Source organism: Elaeis guineensis, chromosome 2, assembly GCF_000442705.2.
Source record: "Elaeis guineensis isolate ETL-2024a chromosome 2, EG11, whole genome shotgun sequence".
In the NCBI taxonomy this organism is placed as follows: Eukaryota; Viridiplantae; Streptophyta; class Magnoliopsida; order Arecales; family Arecaceae; genus Elaeis; species Elaeis guineensis.
In genome coordinates this window covers 99,376,301-99,398,875 of record NC_025994.2, presented here as the reverse complement: position 1 = coordinate 99,398,875, position 22,575 = coordinate 99,376,301, and the positions used below count along the sequence as shown (strand labels likewise).

General features: G+C 34.3%; 1 protein-coding gene across 2 annotated transcripts in view; it reads right to left on the bottom strand.

Annotated features, from left to right (window-relative positions):
• Positions 1-642: 642 nt before the first annotated feature.
• LOC105049968 (receptor-like serine/threonine-protein kinase SD1-8) overlaps positions 643-22,575 on the bottom strand; it is a 23,629-nt gene continuing 1,696 nt past the window's right edge. Inside the window, exons 2-8 of one of the 2 annotated variants that reach the window (XM_073252356.1) lie at positions 5,978-7,153; positions 5,368-5,502; positions 2,826-2,971; positions 2,500-2,710; positions 1,451-1,688; positions 1,213-1,363; positions 643-1,131 (exon numbers count right to left, since the gene is read on the bottom strand). In XM_073252356.1, coding sequence (XP_073108457.1) covers positions 847-1,131; positions 1,213-1,363; positions 1,451-1,688; positions 2,500-2,710; positions 2,826-2,971; positions 5,368-5,502; positions 5,978-7,153 — 2,342 coding nt within the window. In that variant the 3' untranslated portion in view covers positions 643-846. The remainder of the gene's footprint in view (positions 1,132-1,212; positions 1,364-1,450; positions 1,689-2,499; positions 2,711-2,825; positions 2,972-5,367; positions 5,503-5,977; positions 7,154-22,575) is intronic. The other variant, XM_073252357.1, reaches the window with a different exon arrangement.

Below are 22,575 nucleotides of genomic sequence, written 5' to 3'. Positions count from 1 at the left end.
TTTAAAATTATAATTTTTATTTTTTTCTCATTTTTTTCTTTTATGGTATTTTTTTAAAAAAAATAATTTGAAAAGGGGATTGTAATTTGAAATGATGATTTTTTATTTGAATTAAAATTAAAATTTTTATTTTTTTAAAATTTAAAATTATAATTTTTATTTTTTTTAAATTTTTTATGGTATTTTTTATTTTTTTTACACCAATTTTTTCAGATATTTTTTTAAAAAGATAATTTGAAATGGAGATATTAATTTAAAATGATGATTTTTATTTTAATTAAAATTAAAATTTTTATTTTTTTAAAAAATTTAAAATTATAATTTCTATTTTTTTATTTTTTCTCTTTTTTTGGAGAATTAATAATTAAACTTGCCATTTGAAATGGCGTTTTCAAAAACGTCATTTCAAATGATATTTTAAAAAATGCCATTTGAAGTGGTGATTTTATATATTTTTTTTCTCGTCATCAACGTGAAAAATGGATGGAAAAGGATGGCAATGTGGCCATCATAAAACGTCATTTTTGAATGGCGTTTTATGTGGTTTGCATCATTTTGATAAATAAATTAAAAATTAGATTATTTTTGTAAATAATTTTTTTTTAAAAAATTATTGAGGTAAAGCATTCGAGAATTTGCTACTTTGAACATATTTTTCAATGAAATCCCTATTTAGATTTATAAATACAATGTAAAAAGGCATGTGGTATACCCCCACAAAAAAGTGAACAATTAAAATCATAGTAAGATAGTTTGAACTCTGCCTGACTAATATATTTGTACAATGAAGTCCACGAATTCCCTGTCCCCCCCAAAAAAAATAAAGGAAACTCATGTCACAGATTTCTATCGACCTTCAATTGTAACCGTAATTTTATTGCTGGAAGCCGAATTTCTTTCCATCAAAGGTGTTGCTGTGTAGAAACCTGGCCTTTGAGGCTGAGGTAGGAGTCCACTTTCGGTGCTTAACATGAGCACTACCTCTGCCATCGTTGGTCTATCTTCACTCCCTTCTTGCACACACAAGAGAGCCACTTGGATACACCGTAATATTTTAGATTCTGGATATGTGCATCCCACTGCTTCATCAAGTATTTCCAAGCATCTATCTTCTGTCCATAGTCTCCATGCCTGTGATAATCCATGTACATTTAGAATGAACAACTAGAAGTTATATTTAGAATGATGACATTATTGCATTCAAGAACTTACATGTCCTAAAAGGTTTACACGAGCTTCTGCTTGATTGATCATTCTATTCTTCTTACCACTTAAGATTTCTAACACTAGAACACCAAAGCTGAACACATCTGATTTCACTGAAAAGATACCATCCATTGCATACTCCGGTGACATATATCCACTGCATGTCATTAGCAAAATTAGTTTATGCAATTAGGATATTGTACTCAGATTTATACTTTATGAGTTGATGCACTTGTGTACTTACTATGTCCCGACAACTCTGATTGTATTCGCTTCAGTTTGGTCAACCTTAAAAATTCTTGCAGTGCCGAAGTCTGAGATTTTTGGGTTGAGCTCCTTATCAAGAAGAATATTGCTGGCCTTCAAATCTCTGTGAATAATTTTCAACCTAGAGTCTTGGTGAAGGTAAAGAAGTCCTCGAGCAATTCCTATGATGACGTCGAGGCGCTTTTGCCAATTCAAAAGTGCACTTCTTTTCCTATCTGGTCCAAAGTTACACTCCTTATAGTTTGACAAATGTAATCTGAAATTCAACTTAGCTACTTATTCTTTACCTTTTTCCCTCTGAGCTAAGTCCACTCCATATTTCAAATAAATATAATCTATCATTTACAGAAACTTATACTCTTTAAATCCATGATTAAACTTATGATCATAAGTTGCACTTATATTCAGCACAAGGAAGAATGCCTTATATGCTAATTCTTATGCAATTTGAAATAAAATCGTTTTGCAGCTTAGTTTATTGGTGAGGGCATGAGGTTTGGATTCTGCCCATTTCATTTGAATAAGAGACCTAATACATAATGGTGAGATTAAGGGTAGAGGAAGTGCCAAGTTAGAGGAATCAGATTATCTACTGCCACCATCACCTCCACCTGTGCTTATCTTTTAAATAACCAAATTGATTAACTAACATGCATTCTGTCATAATTTCAGTCCCTACAAATTAATACCATATACACCTTTTTTTTTTTTTGAACGATAAAAATCTATATAGTGTATAAAAAGTTGGATAGATATTCTTCATGGCAGTCTAAGCTTAATTAGCAATTGTTATGTTTGAAATAATGCCACCTGATATGGAAAAAGAATATATCCATCTTAATTGTTAATCCATTGCCTCATCAATCCAGTCTTGGTTTTCTAAAATCCTGCATAGTTGACCTACACGGAAGACCTAAGGAGAAGTTCGAATATAAATTATGATAAACTAAATCAAATATAGCCACTAAGCCTGCGAGATGTCCATCAAACATTGCACTGTATATAGAGCATAAAGTAGTCAAATACCGAATATGAAATAGTCCAAACTTGTATTTTGCAAGTATTCGTAAACCAGCAATCGTTCCTCTCCTTCAGTGCAGCAGCCAAGAAGGCGAACAAGATTTCTGTGCTGAAGTTTGGCTATCAGCGACACCTCATTTGTGAATTCATGTATGCCCTGCACAGAACCTTTGGACAACCTCTTGACGGCAATCTTTTCTCCATCTTCCAACTGACCCTGATAATTTCTATATTTAGGTGAGTTCCACAATGCTCTTTTTTCAAAGAGTTTGTTTCTTGTGTAACTGTAGGATCAAACAGCAGTATGCCCGATAGTCAAAAAAAAAAATTACCTTGTAAACAGGGCCAAATCCACCCTCTCCAAGTTTATTATCTTCAGAAAAGTTATTGGTGGCAGTTCTTATTGTATGTATATCAAATAAAGGTAACTCTAGCTCGTTTCCTCTGCTTTCCCTGTAGTGGGTAATAATTGTTTCACCTAGCATGAACATTTAGTATAACAAGATCAATATATGAGCTTCTTGAATTCTTGCATCTCCATCCCAAATGGCTTCAAAACAAAAGGAAAATTAATGCTTGTAAATAGAACAGCAAAAATTTCATCCATAAACCATTATTTTCTCTTATGATTCTCCATCTATGTTTACATTCAGTAGATAACTTTTTTTTTTTAGCTTTTGTATTTATTATCTCGAGGAGAGAAAGCTATAGGTGTGTATCCTCTAACAAGTTTTTGGTATCCAAAAAATGCTTAAGACAAGCTGTGTGCATATTGCTTTCTAGAGCTGCTGAAGCTCTATGGCCATATTGATGGCAGATGCAAGATCTTTAGGTGTCACCTATATCTAGATAATGGTCTAGAAGTAACTCTGAGAAGAAGTTCATGTAAATAAAAAATATAAAGCATATATACTCTCAGAAACCAAAAGGAAACTCGTGGAAACTTTCAAATTCATTTTAAGCAAATATGGAAAGCAATATTGTGCAAGGAAACATATGGTATGATGTACTAGAAAAGACATATAAAAGAAATCCTTAGGACCGAACCACGTGAATACAGTGCCCCAAAAACTGCATCACCAACAGCACAATCCAATGTCTCCCCAGTGAATATGGTTCTTGTGGAGAAAATAGGGCCTCTCATATTACACTTTGCCCAAGATAGAGAATAATATGGTGGTTACTTAACACACAGCTGGCAACTGAGCTAGTTGGTATCCATCTCTTTCCAAGTGAGAGGTCTCATATTCAAACAAGGATTGTCAATTTTATTAAATGCTTTTGTCTCAAATAGATCACATTCACATTTCGAGTTCAGGTTTATTTCTTCACGTGTTGGCCCTTGTAGTTTATAACTCTACCAATCTACATTTGTTGCCCCTTGGTAGTTGGTAACTCTACCAATCAACATTTCATTCAGATATTATTTTGAAAACAAACTTGCATGGCTTGTTGGATTTTTTTTTTTTTTTAATTTATTATGTTCTGCAGGCTTGTTCTACATTGACAATCACTGCATTATTACCTCAATATTGTTTCATCATTAATCTGCTAATTAGGTACAAATTTACTTGTGTGTGTGTGTGTAATGAGGAAAGACAAGAATAGGGCCCCAATAACCCATTAGTATAAATGATATTTGCAGGCTAATAGAGGAAGAAATTACAATATATTCGATAATCTCTACTGAACCACGGCATGACCGTCAGCTTTCTTTCCAGTGCAGAGTGACCCAAGTTCTAATCGATCTAAGCACGGTTTCTAGGACAGACCTTGCTGAACTCTGATTGTTACCGAGTATATTCTTTAGCTCCTGATCCTTAGCACTCTGTCAACCATGAATTCCACATTGGTACCCATGTGAATGCGTACTTGTGAATGAATTAAAATAAAACTGAGCCAAGGCAGACTCTAAACATTACCGTGTTATAAGGATGGAAGAAGAGAACAAGAGAACTAGGAGCTTTCCAACATATTGATCTTTATTGCACCATTTTTTTTTATCTGTAGGGATAATTGACCAAACAATATGTTCCCAAATTGTTATTTCTTGGCCACAACTTTTTCTAGAAGGGAAACACTGAACTGAACCATGTTGTAAACACTGAACTGAACTCTTCCATTGCAATTTGAGGTGGCAATGCTTAACCTATCTAACTTGATTCAATCTGTTGTAGGTCATCTTGGATTACTTGTTTAATAAAATGGTTAGGCATGGGTCTGGATTTTTGACCTGTTAAATAATTAGGTGGGATTTGGATAGATTCTTTTGCCTATCTTATATTCAACCCAACCCGATTGCCACTCCTAATTACATTGAATTTGATATTTGCTCATATATTTTGGGTCTGAAGAGTGAAGTGGGAAAATAAAAATTTCCACTCCTTGTTTAGCTTTTCTCAGATGTCAATTCCAAGGAGGATTGTGATGAATCAAGGCATCCATAAACTAGGTCTACCGAAATCAACTAGAGAACTAAGATAGGAGTGAAATGCTTGTAAGTTGAGTAAAATAGTTTGACATGGATGAAGTGGTCATTGGCACCTTGAGTTCTTTAAAGAAAGCTATTTGGTGCACAGGACCAATACATTGCACCTCTAATGGACTCATGAACAATGTGAACTTAATTATTCTATGTATTGCATAACCTGAATGGAATCATATTACTTGTTAGCATGAGCATTGAATACCATTGTACTTCACTAGTAGGCATAAAATTATTTGATGGATTCTTAGTGCCAAATGTTGATGAGATCTGTTTTGAAAAATGTTGAAGAACTCAATGCTAATACGGGAAGTAAAATTCATTAATATTATATAATCGGCGGTATAAGTGATAGATCATGTCTGTTTGTGTAGGTGAAGGGTAAGTACCTTGCTTTTCTTTTCTGTTCTTCTGCCGCAGAAGTTGAATAAAGCACACAAATAGAAGAAACCCTGCCAGTGAAGAAATGATTACGACTATCACATTCACAAGCTTCTTTTTACCATAATTATCCCTTATCTGACCTGCACAACAAATTTTTGGAATCAGGACTTAGGGTACATTTCTTATGATATATGGAATGTCAGTTAGATATTTTGTTCTACACTAACCTATCATATAAATGTGTTTCGTGACATGTATGTTAGAACTGGTATACTAATTATATTTCCACTTTGTCATAAGATCATGTTTCTAGATTCAGCTTCCTGATGATCGCTAACTTAACTATATAACCAAGTCACATTCGCTTAGAACCATATAAAGCAAAATAAAAAGGTTATTTTAATAAAACCAACAAAATATGTTAAGAGGTCTATGATAATCTCTTCAGTCCTCTACCTCCCTTTCACTCAAAAAAGGATAATCTCTTTAGTCATCCGATGCAACCCAACAGCCATATCCAGCTCCTAAAAAGTTCCAAATGTGGTCTATATATGTACTGGTATATTCCTAACCTAATCGTGCCTTTTCCTTCCCCTTTTAAGAAATAATCGTTACCTAATTCAGAAGATGCAAGCCGAACGTATAGATTCTCCTCTCCTTCAGTGAACAGTCTAATATCTACAAGATCTCCGGTCCATGTTACACATCCGCTCCCTTCAATGATAGCATAGGCGCTGCAAGTGCAGTTCTTCAGGCACCAGTCTTTACACTCTTTGAGACTTTTGTTGCCGTGCACGGTGGCATTTGATGTATCGGGAAACTTCACTTGTTGCAGCCCAAAGAAACCATCCGATGAACAATTTAAAGCTGTCCTCCTTACACAGCCATCAAAATTGATTCTCATTTTCCAATTTTGAGGAGACTTGGGACTGAATCCCCTCAAACAATCGCAGGAAGGTGAGTAGCTTGTATTGCATACGCCATTAGCTCCACAGTTGGCATAGGTGTCGCACGGGTCTTTTGGAAACCACCAGTAAGGGTCCCATGCAAGGTTTTGTTTAGACCGCACCAAACGCTGAACCACTCCAGTCTCGTTCAGCAAGACATGACATATAATATTATTGTCCAGTACCTGGAAGGTGTAGGTGGCCTCATACTTATTGGAAGTGAGATTAAACCTGAACATGTTATTTGTTTTCGTCTCTGGAATGCCATTAAATCCACCTCCATTCCAGGGTCCGGTGCGATACATTGGGACAGATCCTCTCCACAAGACAAGCTCTGGTACTGCATCGGTATGTAACTTGTAGTAGTAGTCCCCAGGAGAAGGGTCAGAGGAACTCTTCCATGACGTGAGATACCTGTTAAGATTGGTTCTTAAATCCCACCCAAGCTTCATACCTGGTAGAAGTGTGTTACCTGGATGATCAAAGCTCTGCCACAATAATTTCTTCGTAGTTCTTTCAATCAGGACGAGATTTCCCGAGTCTTGGAGCTGTGCAACGGGATTAATTGCATTTGTTGTGCCTGTTGACCAAATAATATATCCAGTGCTGTTTAGCAGTACCAGATTTCCATCACCTGTGAGATTGAGAACCCCCGTGGAGCCATTGAGGGGAGAGATTCTATTGGCAACCCACACAACTGTTTTAACTGGAGTGCCCTTGTAACGTATACCCAGATATCGATTGTTCGAGTCGCCAGGGCTGATGAAGCCTAGTTCGAAAGTCCCACCTGATGAGATCAAGGATTGTCCATCTACAATGGATTTAGCCGGCGTCATTGTATGTCCTGCAATGGATACAGGGGAGAGATTAAAGGAAACGGCGGCTGGGTTTCCATCATTTGATTTAGAGAACGAGATGAGACTGAAAATATGACGAGTACGTCGAGTTTTCGCATGCTTTCCACTTTTCATGTAAAGATACCTCATTTTTCATGTAAATATGATATTGGAGGGTGGGTGATCTACCAAAAGATGCTTCATTTACTAAAACAGAGGAGTTCATTCGCTTTACTGATGTCGAGGCATTTTGCTTAAAGAAACCTGATCTCGAGGCACGATCGAAGTTTCTAAGACAGTAAGACTCCAATGCTGCTTGGAAAGTCCTCGAGGAATCACCGAATGGGTCCAGTTCCTCAGCCTATGTTCTCACATAAAATGGCCTGTGAAGCACGGCTCGGTTGCTGAGACTCTGGACTCAAGAAAGACTCCCAAGTCTTTATTGCTATTTTTCTCGTAAAAGGTAAATTTGAATTATGCGTGTATATTTTTGTCACGTCTCCGATCCGAAATTTTGAATCGAAGGTCATGGCAACCGCCGCATACTCATAGAAAACTCTTTCCATAAGCATGCAAGGCATCTTATCATACTATCCTAAAACAACAGCGAAATAATTAGTCAATAATTTAAATCTAAAATATAACGACCTAAATTTTTTTTTTCTTTAATATCTCAATAAATTCAATAACGATTCAAAGGCTTTGCATCAAATTTAATAAGCCTTTCAACCTAAAATAAAAGTACGAAGATTCTGCTTCTGATCACTCTTCCATTCATATCTTGTATCATCTTAATTCTTCAACATCTGTAAAAATAGTAAAATAAGAGGTAATGAGCTAGACAGCCCGGTAAGCAATGATCACTTCTTAACAGATTTCATCAGGCATATAAGTAAATAATCATTTATAGAAAATAAGCATATAGAGTTCATCAATTCAAAATCAATTTCAATTATGCAATATAATTCATGCCAAATTCATTTCTTTTCCGAAAATTCAAGTTTCTTTCAAGATTTCAATTTCTTTTGTTCTTCAATTTCTTTTCGTTAACCATGAGCTATGACCACATTTTTCCTGTGGCAGGGTCATAATACCGCGTATCTGCTTGCGGTAGGCTGCGAATCATCTGGCAGCCATGTCCTTTGGAACCGCTGGTCTCGCTGGCGGTTTGTCGCTGGTCTCTCTGGCGACATGTCGCTGGTCTCGCTGGTGACATAAACCCTCAGGACAATCAATTGCCAACGTATATGCCCCCATTGGCAGGGTCCTTTACATAGTCAGGTTGTCAATTCTTATTGTTTCTTATATCATAATTCTTCATAAATCATGTTTCATATTCTAATTTCGATAATAAAACATATAATCATGTAGTATCGAAATCAATCAATATAATGCATCATGAAATCAATATATTCAATCATGCTTCATCATAACATTTCAAATAAGATATTTTCATAACAAAATACCATTCATCCAATTCATGCATCGTTTCACAAATCATGTCAGAAGAATACATTATAATTTGCCGATAAATCTAGAAAAAGTGAAACATTACTTACCTCGAACGCATTCCAATAAATCCACATAATTCTATAAATTTTCTTCCAAAAATTCTATTCGTAGATCATATCGCGATATCCCATGATCAAACATCCACAATCCTATACAGAATCAATTTCAATAATTAGAAAGAATACGAATACCATATTTCAACGGTTTAGATTGGGTCCGATCATCTAATTTCATCTAATCAAAATCTAATTAGGACCTAAATGATCCAAAGTTTGACTGTCAGATCAAATCGGATTCGAAGTGATAGGATCGAGGTTTCTTCATCGATTTCATAAAATCAAGTAGAGAGAGAAAATCAGAGGAGAAAAAATTTATGAGGTACAATTCGAATTGATCAGGTGACACAATCCAACATTACGATTGATCCAATATCTCAATTGGTGAAATCAACATGATCAAATCAAATCATGGCTAGATCGGAATCATGGATGATCAAATCTAAAGATTCATGATCTGATTAAGGTGGGTGCCAGTACGCTGTCTGACAATCATGGATCAGGGTTCTTCATTAAAATCAGATCAGACTTATTAAAAGAAATTTCTTCATTCACTAACCCTTTTTTTTTTAGAGAGAGAATCAATCAAGAGAGAGAATATTTTAGAGAGAAAAAATTCTAGAGAGAGAAAATTCTAGAGAGAGAAAACTCATCTTGAATTCTTCAGACAATATGATTCAACAATTTCTGATCGATCAGATCAAATCATGCTAAAATTATCATGTGAATAATTCAATAAGATCATGAGAAATAAAATCTAAAAATACCTGATCTGATCAAAATGGATGTCGGTATATCGTCCGACGATCACAGATCAAAAATTCATTACGAGAATCATTTAAATTCATCATCATTCTTCTTAAAATTCTAAAAATCTTAGGAGAGAGAAATAATCTAGAGAGAGGATTTTAGAGAGAGAAAGTAGAGAGAGAAAGTTCAATTCTAGAGAGAGAAAATACTAATTCAAGCTGAAGAGAGAGAGGGAAGAGAGAGAAACTCTCTTTCTCATATTTTATTATTTATATTATTATTTATTAATTAATTTAATAATTTTTCTTTTCTTTTCTTTTCTTTTTCTTCTTTTCTTTTTTTTTCTTTTTCTTCACAGAAGAGAGAGGAGAGAAAATCCTATTTATTATTATTATATTATTATTATTTTATTTTTTTCTTTCTTTTCTCTTTTTTTTTTTCTTTTCTTTTTTTCTTTTTCTTTTTCTTCTTTTTCTTTTCTTTTTCTTTTCTTTTCCTTCTTCTTTTCTTTTTCTTTTTCTTTTCCTTCTTCTTCTTCTTCTTCTTTTCTTCTTCTCCCGTGGACTTGTTTTGGGCTGAAACAGGGGACCCTGAGGTCCCCTCGTTGGGTGGCCGGCCAGCGGCATGGTCGGTATGAGACGGCCCTCGGCAGGAGGAGAGGCGATCCGCGGTAAGAGGAGGCCAAACCCGGTGGTCGACGGTGACCACCGACGACGGAAAAATGGCAAAAGAGAATATTCTTCCGCAACAAAATCCGGCGACTCCGGTTGCCGGCGAGCGTGCACATCGGCACGGAAAGGAAGGGGGAGGAGAGAGGAAGGGGAGGAAGCTTACCTCCGACGCCGGCGAGGCTTTTCCGGCGAGAAATTGGATAGCACAAGGACGGGTCTCCGCGGGATTTTTCCGGCAATTGTCGCCGTTTTGCCCCAGGATTTCTCGATGAGAGGAGAGGAGGGTTCTCCTCCTTAAATAGAACCAAAGGAGAGGAGTTTGACTCCTCTCCGGTGAGGTTTCCGACTCCGATTAGGAGCCGGTCGGGAGAAGAAGACTCCCTGTGGGAGTCTTCATCAATTTTTTTTTTTTTTGTTTGGGCTGCTGGGCTATCACATTCTTCCCCTCTAAAAGAAATTTCGTCCTCGAAATTTTTTCTTGCCTGAGTCTTCATAGTTTCTTACTTGAATCTCATCCACAAATATTCTAATTCTTGATATAAATTCATTCTTAAATCATTTCATCAGAAAAAATCAGTACATCAAATATCTATCTGAAACGGAACCTTCATTTTCTTATTTATCAAGATCACCATCTCAAAGATTTTCAATGTTTCAAGATTTCAAAATTATGATCTTATTTCCTGTAAAAAATTAATGTTCAATATCTCATGACTCAAATTAAAATCAAATCTATCTCTTGTAGGTAGAAGAAAATCAATGTCTCTATTTTTGCATAAGAACTTTATTCATCATCATTCATTCATTTATTTATTTATTTCAAAATATTAACCATCCTTAATTTTAACCCATCATAAGATAGGAAAATATACTTCCATGAATCATATGATGACATCTCAATCAATCAAAATTTTAAAATATTTTCTCTTATTCATACTTTCAAAGGTTGAAGATTTCAATCTCATTCTCGAACTTTTGATATTTTATTTCTTGATACAACTTCATCATTAAGTCATTTCATAAAGATCAATATCACCATTGTTGATTAAATCAATATCACTATTTCTAGTCATCGAAATTTTCTTACTCAAACCCTCAAATTCTTAAATATTCTAATTCTTGAAGCTAATTTTATCATTAAGTCATTCCATAATAAAAATCAATAACTCAAAAATTGATCTAAATCAAAACTATATTTTTCTTATAATCAAAATCAATGTCTCTATTCTAAGTAAGTATATCAATTTTCTTTATCTAAACATTAGCAACTCTTAATTAATCGATTCATTATCAAATTAAATTATAAATAACTCCAATCCATCTTTTGTAAAACAATCATCAATATCAATAGATAACCTCAATCTTTTCCATTCAGTCAGAGAAATAATAATGATCAAAAGAGTTCAAACTTCAAATTTCATTATACCCTGGAGATAAATATTTGAGTATAATAATCTAAGATCAAAATCATCATTCGATAAACAATCTCAAGTTCTTCCTAATAAATAGAGAATTATAAAATTTAATTCTGGGATAGAGAAAATTTATCTCTAAATATTCTAAATCTAAAATCAAAAATCAATGGTCCACTCATCCTAGAATTAGAATGCTAATTATTTTTGTAGCATAGTAGGTGGAAACTCTACTTTTAAAAATTACATTAGGATATCTAAAATAATTTAAAATTTTAAAATATTATTCTTTCTAATATCCATAAATTTCTTGTATCAAACTATATCATTTATTATAATTCTTTAACTCAAAGAATCAACATTCCTGACTTACTCAAAGTAATCAAGATTACCATGCTTCCGCTGCGCACTCTGATCTAACAATCAAAATTTCTTAGCTTCACCAAAAAAATTTTGATCAAATTATTTTTTTACCTTATCAATAGAAAAGATCTAAATTTTTAAATTTCAATTGAAATCAAAGATTAACTTTCGATTCTCATTCATACCTTTACTGGTGTACAATAATCTTGATTAACCCTTGAGTCCAATATCATATTTAAACCATCATATAGATTTACTATAATCAATATGAATCAAATCTCAATTCTCATATCAATTCAATTCGATAATTTTCAAACAAAAAATCTTTATAAGTCAAATCAACAAGAAAATTCTTCGATGCTCCATCAAATTTGGACATAATCTGAATATATATGAATTTCAAATCATTATTATTATTTTTTTTTTCTAAAATTTCTATCATCAGAATCTTCAATATCTATCAAATATCCTTTCATAACAATCATACAAGCTTCAAAAATCAAATCTCCATTTAATAGTAGATTCAATTAAGGACCCCATTAACAAAAGCAAAGGAACTCCATATCAATTCCTAAATCTAATTTTTTTTTAAATTATAAAATTTACATGGATCCCTTAATCTGAAATAAATATAAATAAGATCTTTTATCTTAATCTAAAGATATCAATTTTTTCATTAACAGCCTCAACAATAATATCAGAAAATCTCTTGATCAACTTAGATACGAAATCTTTAAATTGAAATTTCATACACATCATATAGTCTCCAAAAGACATAATAAGATCCATTATCTAGATCTAAGGATGATGATTAAAGATTCTAGTACGATGAATATTCTACAACCTCAAAATCAATTTCATCAATAAAAAAATAGGCTTCTTTGCAATATCCTCAAATATGTATTCATCATAATATACCACTTTATATATAATTCACATACCAAATTCAATTTCGATAAATATTCCAATCAAGCATCATAAAAGATTTTTCTTAGCCCATTCTGGAATAATATTTTATTATCAAATCTTTATCTTGCCAATAATAGTCAATCTCTCAACTAGAAGTAATATCATAATATTATTCTCACATCGAATTTGAACTTACGATTCACTTGAATAACCAATGATCAAATTAATAACCATAATGCACAATACAATTTTATATCAATCCTTTTGTGATTACTTTCGATCAAGATCTAACTAATCATATCATGATCAATAGATCATCCATCATATTTCAAATTCTATATGTTATAATTTATTGTGATCCTTTCATACATAATCTCAATGTTTAATCAAAATTTATAAATATTTCTCCCACTACAATCATCAAAGATTTACACTATAATGTCCCTGGTGTCTATCCACTTATACCCATTCTATATCTGATTCTATATTTCATAATTCATTCACTTATGCTCTGATACCATATTAATTGTCACGCCTCCGACCCGAGATTTTGAATCGAGGGTCATGGCAACCGCCGCATACTCATAGAAAACTCTTCCCATAAGCATGCAAGGCATCTTATCATACTATCCTAAAACAACAGCGAAATAATTAGTCAATAATTTAAATCTAAAATATAACGGCCTAAAATTTTTTTTTCTTTAATATCTCAATAAATTCAATAATGATTCAAAGGCTTTGCATCAAATTCAATAAGCCTTTCAGCCTAAAATAAAAGTATGAAGATTCTGCTTCTGATCACTCTTCCATTCATATCTTGTATCATCTTAATTTTTCAACATCTGTAAAAATAGTAAAATAAGAGGTAATGAGCTAGACAACCCAGTAAGCAATGATCACTTCTCAACAGATTTCATCAGGCATATAAGTAAATAATCGTTTATAGAAAATAAGCATATAGAGTTCATCAATTCAAAATCAATTTCAATTATGCAATATAATTCATGCCAAATTCATTTCTTTTCCGAAAATTCAAGTTTCTTTCGAGATTTCAATTTCTTTTGTTCTTCAATTTCTTTTCGTCAACCATGAGCTATGACCACATTTTTTCTGTGGCAGGGTCATAATACCGCGTATCTGCTTGCGGTAGGCTGTGAATCATCTGGCAACCATGTCCTTTGGAACCGCTGGTCTCGCTGGCGGTTTGTCGCTGGTCTCTCTGGCGACATGTCGCTGGTCTCGCTGGCGACATAAACCCTCAGGACAATCAATTGCCAACGTATATGCCCCCATTGACAGGGTCCTTTACATAGTCAGGTTGTCAATTCTTATTGTTTCTTATATCATAATTCTTCATAAATCATGTTTCATATTCTAATTTCGATAATAAAACATATAATCATGTAGTATCGAAATCAATCAATATAATGCATCATGAAATCAATATATTCAATCATGCTTCATCATAACATTTCAAATAAGATATTTTCATAACAAAATATCATTCATCCAATTCATGCATCGTTTCACAAATCATGTCAGAAGAATACATTATAATTTGCCGATAAATCTAGAAAAAGTGAAACATTACTTACCTCGAACGCATTCCAATAAATCCACATAATTCTATAAATTTTCTTCCAAAAATTCTATTCATTGATCATATCGCGATATCCCATGATCAAACATCCACAATCCTATACAGAATCAATTTCAATAATTAGAAAGAATACGAATACCATATTTCAATGGTTTAGATTGGGTCCGATCATCTAATTTTATCTAATCAAAATCTAATTAGGACCTAAATGATCCAAAGTTTGACTGTCAGATCAAATCGGATTCGAAGTGATAGGATCGAGGTTTCTTCATCGATTTCATAAAATCAAGTAGAGAGAGAAAATCAGAGGAGAAAAAATTTATGAGGTACAATTCGAATTGATCAGGTGACACAATCCAACATTACGATTGATCCAATATCTCAATTGATGAAATCAACATGATCAAATCAAATCATGGCTAGATCGGAATCATGGATGATCAAATCTAAAGATTCATGATCTGATTAAGGTGGGTGCCAGTACACTGTTTGACAATCATAGATCAGGGTTCTTCATTAAAATCAGATCAGACTTATTAAAAGAAATTTCTTCATTCACTAACCCTTTTTTTTTAGAGAGAGAATCAATCAAGAGAGAGAATATTTTAGAGAGAGAAAATTCTAGAGAGAGAAAACTCATCTTGAATTCTTCAGATAATATGATTCAACAATTTCTGATCGATCAGATCAAATCATGCTAAAATTATCATGTGAATAATTCAATAAGATCATGAGAAATAAAATCTAAAAATACCTGATCTGATCAAAGTGGATGTCGGTATATCGTCCGACGATCACAGATCAAAAATCCATTACGAGAATCATTTAAATTCATCATCATTCTTCTCAAAATTCTAAAAATCTTAGGAGAGAGAAATAATCTAGAGAGAGGATTCTAGAGAGAGAAAGTAGAGAGAGAAAGTCCAATTCTAGAGAGAGAAAATACTAATTCAAGCTGAAGAGAGAGAGGGAAGAGAGAGAAACTCTCTTTCTCATATTTTATTATTTATATCATTATTTATTAATTAATTTAATAATTTTTCTTTTCTTTTCTTTTTTCTTTTCTTTTTCTTCTTTTTTTTTTCTTTTTCTTCATGGAAGAGAGAGGAGAGAAAATCCTATTTATTATTATTATATTATTATTATTTTATTTTTCTTCTTTCTTTTTCTCTTTTTTTTTTTCCTTTTCTTTTTTTCTTTTTCTTTTTCTTTTTCTTCTTTTTCTTTTCTTTTTCTTTTCTTTTCCTTCTTCTTTTCTTTTTCTTTTTCTTTTCCTTCTTCTTCTTCTTCTTTTCTTCTTCTCCCGTGGACTTGTTTTGGGCTGAAACAGGGACCCTGAGGTCCCCTCATTGGGTGGCCGGCCGGCGGCGTGGTCGGCGTGAGACGGCCCTCGGTAGGAGGAGAGGCGATCCGCGGTAAGAGGAGGCCAAACCCGGTGGTCGACGGTGACCACCGACGACGGAAAAACGGCAAAAGAGAATATTCTTCCGCAACAAAATCCGGTGACTCCGGTCGCCGGCGAGCGTGCACATCGGCACGGGAAGGAAGGGGGAGGAGAGAGGAAGGGGAGGAAGCTTACCTCCGACGCCGACGAGACTTTTCCGGCGAGAAATTGGATGGCACAAGGATGGGTCTCCGCGGGATTTTTCCGGCAATTGTCGCCGTTTTGCCCCGGGATTTCTCGATGAGAGGAGAGAGGAGGGTTCTCCTCCTTAAATAGAACCAAAGGAGAGGAGTTTGACTCCTCTCCGGTGAGGTTTCCGACTCCGATTAGGAGCCGGTCGGGAGAAGAAGACTCCCTGTGGGAGTCTTCATCAATTTTTTTTTTTTTTTGTTTGGGCTGCTGGGCTATCACAGTTTTCTTGCGTATTACCTGTATCCGACGCAACCACTTACAAGCTATAAATCTGAAATCTTTACCAGATGTTTGAGTATGATTACGGATGTCCCATACCCCTTCTTATATTTCTTACCTAATTTAATGAGACATGTTTCTAATTGACAATAAGGATTTTTTTCACCAAGACTTGATACTTCATTCAACAATAGCTGAGGAATAAGGGTCCTATAACAGATTAACATCACAGTTAAATAATTATGATTGTATTTTGGATTTTGTTATAATTGTTTCTTTTTTGGATTATGTTATTTTTATAACGGCTAATTGTCACGCCCCGAACCCAACACCCGGGTCGGATACGTGATGGCCGCACACTCCTTAGAGCAAGCCCTAAAGAATATGCAAGGCCAAATTAAATCATTACAATCTCATCAACCATAATATTTAATTTCAATAATAATTCATAAAACTTGCATAATTACAATTAATATTTCTTCAATCCTCTGATCAGGTATCAATGGTACTCTATCTATGCATCCGCTCACTCACAAATCCATACCATAGCCAACCATGGACATCTTGTAACTCTGAGAAGAAAAAGAAAATGAAGGGGTGTGAGCTTTACAGCCCAGTAAGAATTCCCATATCCCACCAATATAATAATATAATCTGAAAATAATGATAGACAATAACACGTAAAAGTCGATGTTCACTGTCCAGAATACTGCAAATATTTATAGATTATCTGTTTATCAAAAGAGATGCATCATCATATGTTAAATAAGTGAAACAATTTTATTCAACGATTGTTTCATGTCTTATCTTTTTATTTTCTTTTATTATCACATCATCTGTAATCCTTTTCTTTTTCGCTTTAGCTTTAGCTTTGGCTTTGGCTTTGGACTACCAGGATCATGCGACGATCTTTTATTCGGATCGATTTCTGTGATCTTCCTCGGATCGAAATATTCATGATCTTTCTCGGATCAAAGTGGCCATGATCTTTCTCGGATCAAATTATTCATGATCTTTCTCGGATCAGATTCTTCATAATCTTTCTCGGATCATATTCTTCCACACATAAGCCTGTGGGGGCTGTCCCAGGCATAAGCTCCTGGCAAGCTATTCCACATGACAAGGCCAGTCCAAACCATAATTCTCTTTCTTTTCATATTCATGAAATTATGATATTTAACTTCATTAATCAATTCATCTTTTGCAGTGAAATAAATATGTCATACACATAATCATGCCATCAATCGCTGATACATTTGTATTGATATAGCATACTCATGCTCAATATCACATAAATAAATAACAATATCTCGGATATAACAAATTCATCGATCTCAAATCCAACGATGCAAAACCAATGAGATAAAACCAATGATAAAATAACATATATAATGATGATCATGTACAGAGATTCTTACCTTTACCGGTGACTGATCCAAGCACAGAAATCAATGTTCTTCTTTGATTTATAAATTTCTCTAATAAGATATTCCACTCGATATCTTATGCAGACAATCGTATCTCTTCATGATCCTGATCAAATATAAAAATCATATATAGAGAAAATTACCGATAATCGATCCTAATAACACAGATCGAGGACCTCTCTTAGGATTAATCAAAATTAGGATTTATCTAATTATCTAGATCCTCCACTGATCCATAAGACTTCTAGAGAGAGAAAATCCATGAAGAGAGAGAAAATTCTAGAAAGAGAAAGTAGAGAGAGAAAGTGGAGAGAGAATCTTCGTATTCTTTCGATGAGGCAATCATGATCGAGATCATCAAAGGTCCTATCAAGGTGACTCAATATGAACCAAGTGTTACAAATTTCGAATAGGATCAGACTGGGATCAGATCTACCGCATGAATTTTGGAGCAACCTCAGATCATCTTATTTTTATTTCAAATTTATCCTAGGGTCTGTGATGTAATCAGAGAGAGAGTAGAAAGATTCTAGAGAGATAAAATTCACAAAAAGAGAGAAAGATCTAGAGAGAGAAGAAATAGAGAGAGAATCTAGAGAGAAAAAATATAGAGAGAGAAGGTAGAGAGAGGAGAGAGAGAAAATACTAGTTCAGGCTGAAGAGAGAGAGGAAAGAGAGAGAAACTCTCTTTCTCATGTTTTATTATTTATATCATTATTTATTAATTAATTTAATGATTTTTTTTTTCTTTTCTTTTCTCTCTCTCTCTTTTTTTTTTTCTTCACGGAAGAGAGAGGAGAAAATCTTATTTATTATTATTATTTTTCTTCTTTCTTTTTTTTTTTTCCTTTTCCTTTTTCTTTTTCTTTTCTTTTTTTTCTTTTTCTTTTCTTTTCCTTCTTTTCTTTTTCTTTTTCTTTTCCTTCTTCTTCTTCTTCTTCTTTTCTTCTTCTCCCGTGGACTTATTTTGGGCTGAAACAGGGGAGGAAATAGAGGGTGGCTCGGGCTCCGACGACTTGGCCGGAGATCCGGCAACGACGGCCGACAACCGAGAGCAAGGAATCGCCGGCGGCAAGACTTGACCGGCGGGAGAAGAGGTTTCTAAAAAAAAAAATAGGGGACCATCCCTTTTTTTCTTGAATTTCTCCGGTCATTGGCCGATCACCGGCGGCCATGACCTTCGAAAAACATAGGCAGAGAGGTGGGGGTCCAAACCTAGAGGTGCGGCACCATGGATAGCGGCGCTGGTGGCCGGAAAAGGGAGGGAAGAGTCCGGCCGAAACAGAGCAAAAACAGGGTCATCTTATTCATGGATTTTCCGGCGATCCTGACGGCCGGCGAGGGTGCACGAAGCTGTGGAAAAGAGAGGAAAGAAGAGAGGAAGGGGAAGACGGGTTTACCTCCGACTCCGGTGAGGTCTCCGGCGAGTATTTGAGATGAACACGATGAGGACATCCGCGACTTCAACGGAACAATTCGAGAAAAATAAAAGAAAAATCCGGTGCTCGTCGTGACCAACCTTAGAGGGAAGGAGAGGGGGTTTTATAGGGTGTAGGGGAGGTCGAATCCACCTCGGATTCAACCTCTCCACCGATGATTTGGGTGGAAGAAAACTCCCAACGGGAGTCTTCTTCATTCCTTTTTTTTTTTTTTTTTTTAAGGCTTTGGGCTTTTTGGGCCGGGGTGTTACATTCTTCTCTCCTTCAAATAATTTCATCCTCGAAATTAAGTTATGTTATTGAGATATATTTCAAAGTATACATTCTTCATATCATTCTCAAGCTTACAATGATATCTTATATATTATTTATTTCTCATGATCTTGTTATAACAAAAATTATTTGAAATCTCAAACTCATCCCTTCTTATTGATTTCTCAACTTTTTCGAAGAACCGTAATATTTTAGACTTGTATTAATATACCACCGTTATTTATCTAATACATTTCACTCAAAATTCATAATTATCTCAGACTACCCTTGATAGAAAATAAATAAAGATCAAACATCGGGCATTCTTCACAATCATCGATTTCTTTCTTCTCTTTTATATCTATCATGTTCCTCATGATCATAATCTAAGTTTAAATATCACTAAAGTCATAATTTCAAATAATTATAATCTTAAGCTTAAATACCACTTAAATCATATTTTCTAGTGATCATAACCTAAACTCTAATATCATTTTATCATACCTTTAATGATCATAATCTTAAACTCGGATATTATCAATCATACTCTATTGATTATAATCCCAAAGTTTTGATATCACTTATATGACAATCCCTAGTGACCTTAAATTTGGGCTCTAGTACTGTTCTGTCATATCCTAATCACTTGTATCATTATCTTCAAATAAACGTAACCTAACCTCTAAGCTCAGATGCCACTCCGACAGATCCTACTGATCTTACATAAAGTTTTAATATCTCTTCATAATCTCTAGTGATCTTAAACCTAAGCTTTGATATTATTCTATCACATCCTAATCATTTATATCGTAATCTCCAATGATCATAACCTAAGCTCTGATATTACTCTGTAATATTCTAATCACTTATATCGTAATCCCTAATGATCATATCCTAAGCTCTGATACCATTCTGTCACGCCCCGAACCCAACACCAGGGTCGGATACGTGATGGCCGCACACTCCTTAGAGTAAGCCCTAAAGAATATGCAAGGCCAAATTAAATCATTACAATCTCATCAACCATAATATTTAATTTCAATAATAATTCATAAAACTTGCATAATTACAATTAATATTTCTTCAATCCTCTGATCAGGTATCAATGGTACTCTATCTATGCATCCGCTGACTCACAAATCTATACCATAGCCAACCATGGACATCTTGTAACTCTGAGAAGACAAAAAAAATGAAGGGGTGTGAGCTTTACAGCCCAGTAAGAATTCCCATATCCCACTAATATAATAATATAATCTGAAAATAATGATAGGCAATAACACGTAAAAGTCGATGTTCACTGTCCAGAATACTGCAAACATTTATAGATTATCTGTTTATCAAAAGAGATGCATCATCATATGTTAAATAAGTGAAACAATTTTATTCAACGATTGTTTCATGTCTTATCTTTTCATTTTCTTTTATTATCACATCATCTGTAATCCTTTTCTTTTTCGCTTTAGCTTTAGCTTTGGCTTTGGCTTTGGACTACCAGGATCATGCGACGATCTTTTATTCGGATCGATTTCTGTGATCTTCCTCGGATCGAAATATTCATGATCTTTCTCGGATCAAAGTGGCCATGATCTTTCTCGGATCAAATCATTCATGATCTTTCTCGGATCAGATTCTTCATGATCTTTCTCGGATCATATTCTTCCACACATAAGCCTGTGGGGGCTGTCCCAGGCATAAGCTCCTGGCAAGCTATTCCACATGACAAGGCCAGTCCAAACCATAATTCTCTTTCTTTTCATATTCATGAAATTATGATATTTAACTTCATTAATCAATTCATCTTTTGCAGTGAAATAAATATGTCATACACATAATCATGCCATCAATCGCTGATACATTTGTATTGATATAGCATACTCATGCTCAATATCACATAAATAAATAACAATATCTCAGATATAACAAATTCATCGATCTCAAATCCAACGATGCAAAACTAATGAGATAAAACCAATGATAAAATAACATATATAATGATGATCATGTACAGGGATTCTTACCTTTACCGGTGACTGATCCAAGCACAGAAATCAATGTTTTTCTTTGATTTATAAATTTCTCTAATAAGATATTCCACTCGATATCTTATGCAGATAATCGTATCTCTTCATGATCCTGATCAAATATAAAAATCATATATAGAGAAAATTATCGATAATCGATCCTAATAACACAGATCGAGGACCTCTCTTAGGATTAATCAAAATTAGGATTTATCTAATTATCTAGATCCTCCACTGATCCATAAGACTTCTAGAGAGAGAAAATTCATGAAGAGAGAGAAAATTCTAGAGAGAGAAAGTAGAGAGAGAAAGTGGAGAGAGAATCTTCGTATTCTTTCGATGAGGCAATCATGATCGAGATCATCAAAGGTCCTATCAAGGTGACTCAATATGAACCAAGTGTTACAAATTTCGAATAGGATCAGACTGGGATCATATCTATCGCACGAATTTCGGAGCAACCTCAGATCATCTTATTTTTATTTCAAATTTATCCTAGGGTCTGTGATGTAATCAGAGAGAGAGTAGAAAGATTCTAGAGAGATAAAATTCACAAAAAGAGAGAAAGATCTAGAGAGAGAAGAAATAGAGAGAGAATCTAGAGAGAGAAAATATAGAGAGAGAAGGTAGAGAGAGGAGAGAGAGAAAATACTAGTTCAGGCTGAAGAGAGAGAGGAAAGAGAGAGAAACTCTCTTTCTCATGTTTTATTATTTATATCATTATTTATTAATTAATTTAATGATTTTTCTTTTTTTTTCTTTTCTCTCTCTCTCTTTTTTTTTCTTCACGGAAGAGAGAGGAGAAAATCTTATTTATTATTATTATTTTTCTTCTTTCTTTTCCTTTTTTTTTTCCTTTTTCTTTTTCTTTTTCTTTTCTTTTTTTTCTTTTTCTTTTCTTTTCCTTCTTCTTTTCTTTTTCTTTTTCTTTTCCTTCTTCTTCTTCTTCTTCTTTTCTTCTTCTTCCGTGGACTTATTTTGGGCTGAAACAGGGGAGGAAATAGAGGGTGGCTCGGGCTCCGACGACTTGGCCGGAGATCCGGCAACGACGGCCGACAACCGAGAGCAAGGAATCGCCGGCGGCAAGACTTGACCGGCGGGAGAAGAGGTTTCTAAAAAAAAAAACAGGGGACCGTCCCTTTTTTTCTTGAATTTCTCCG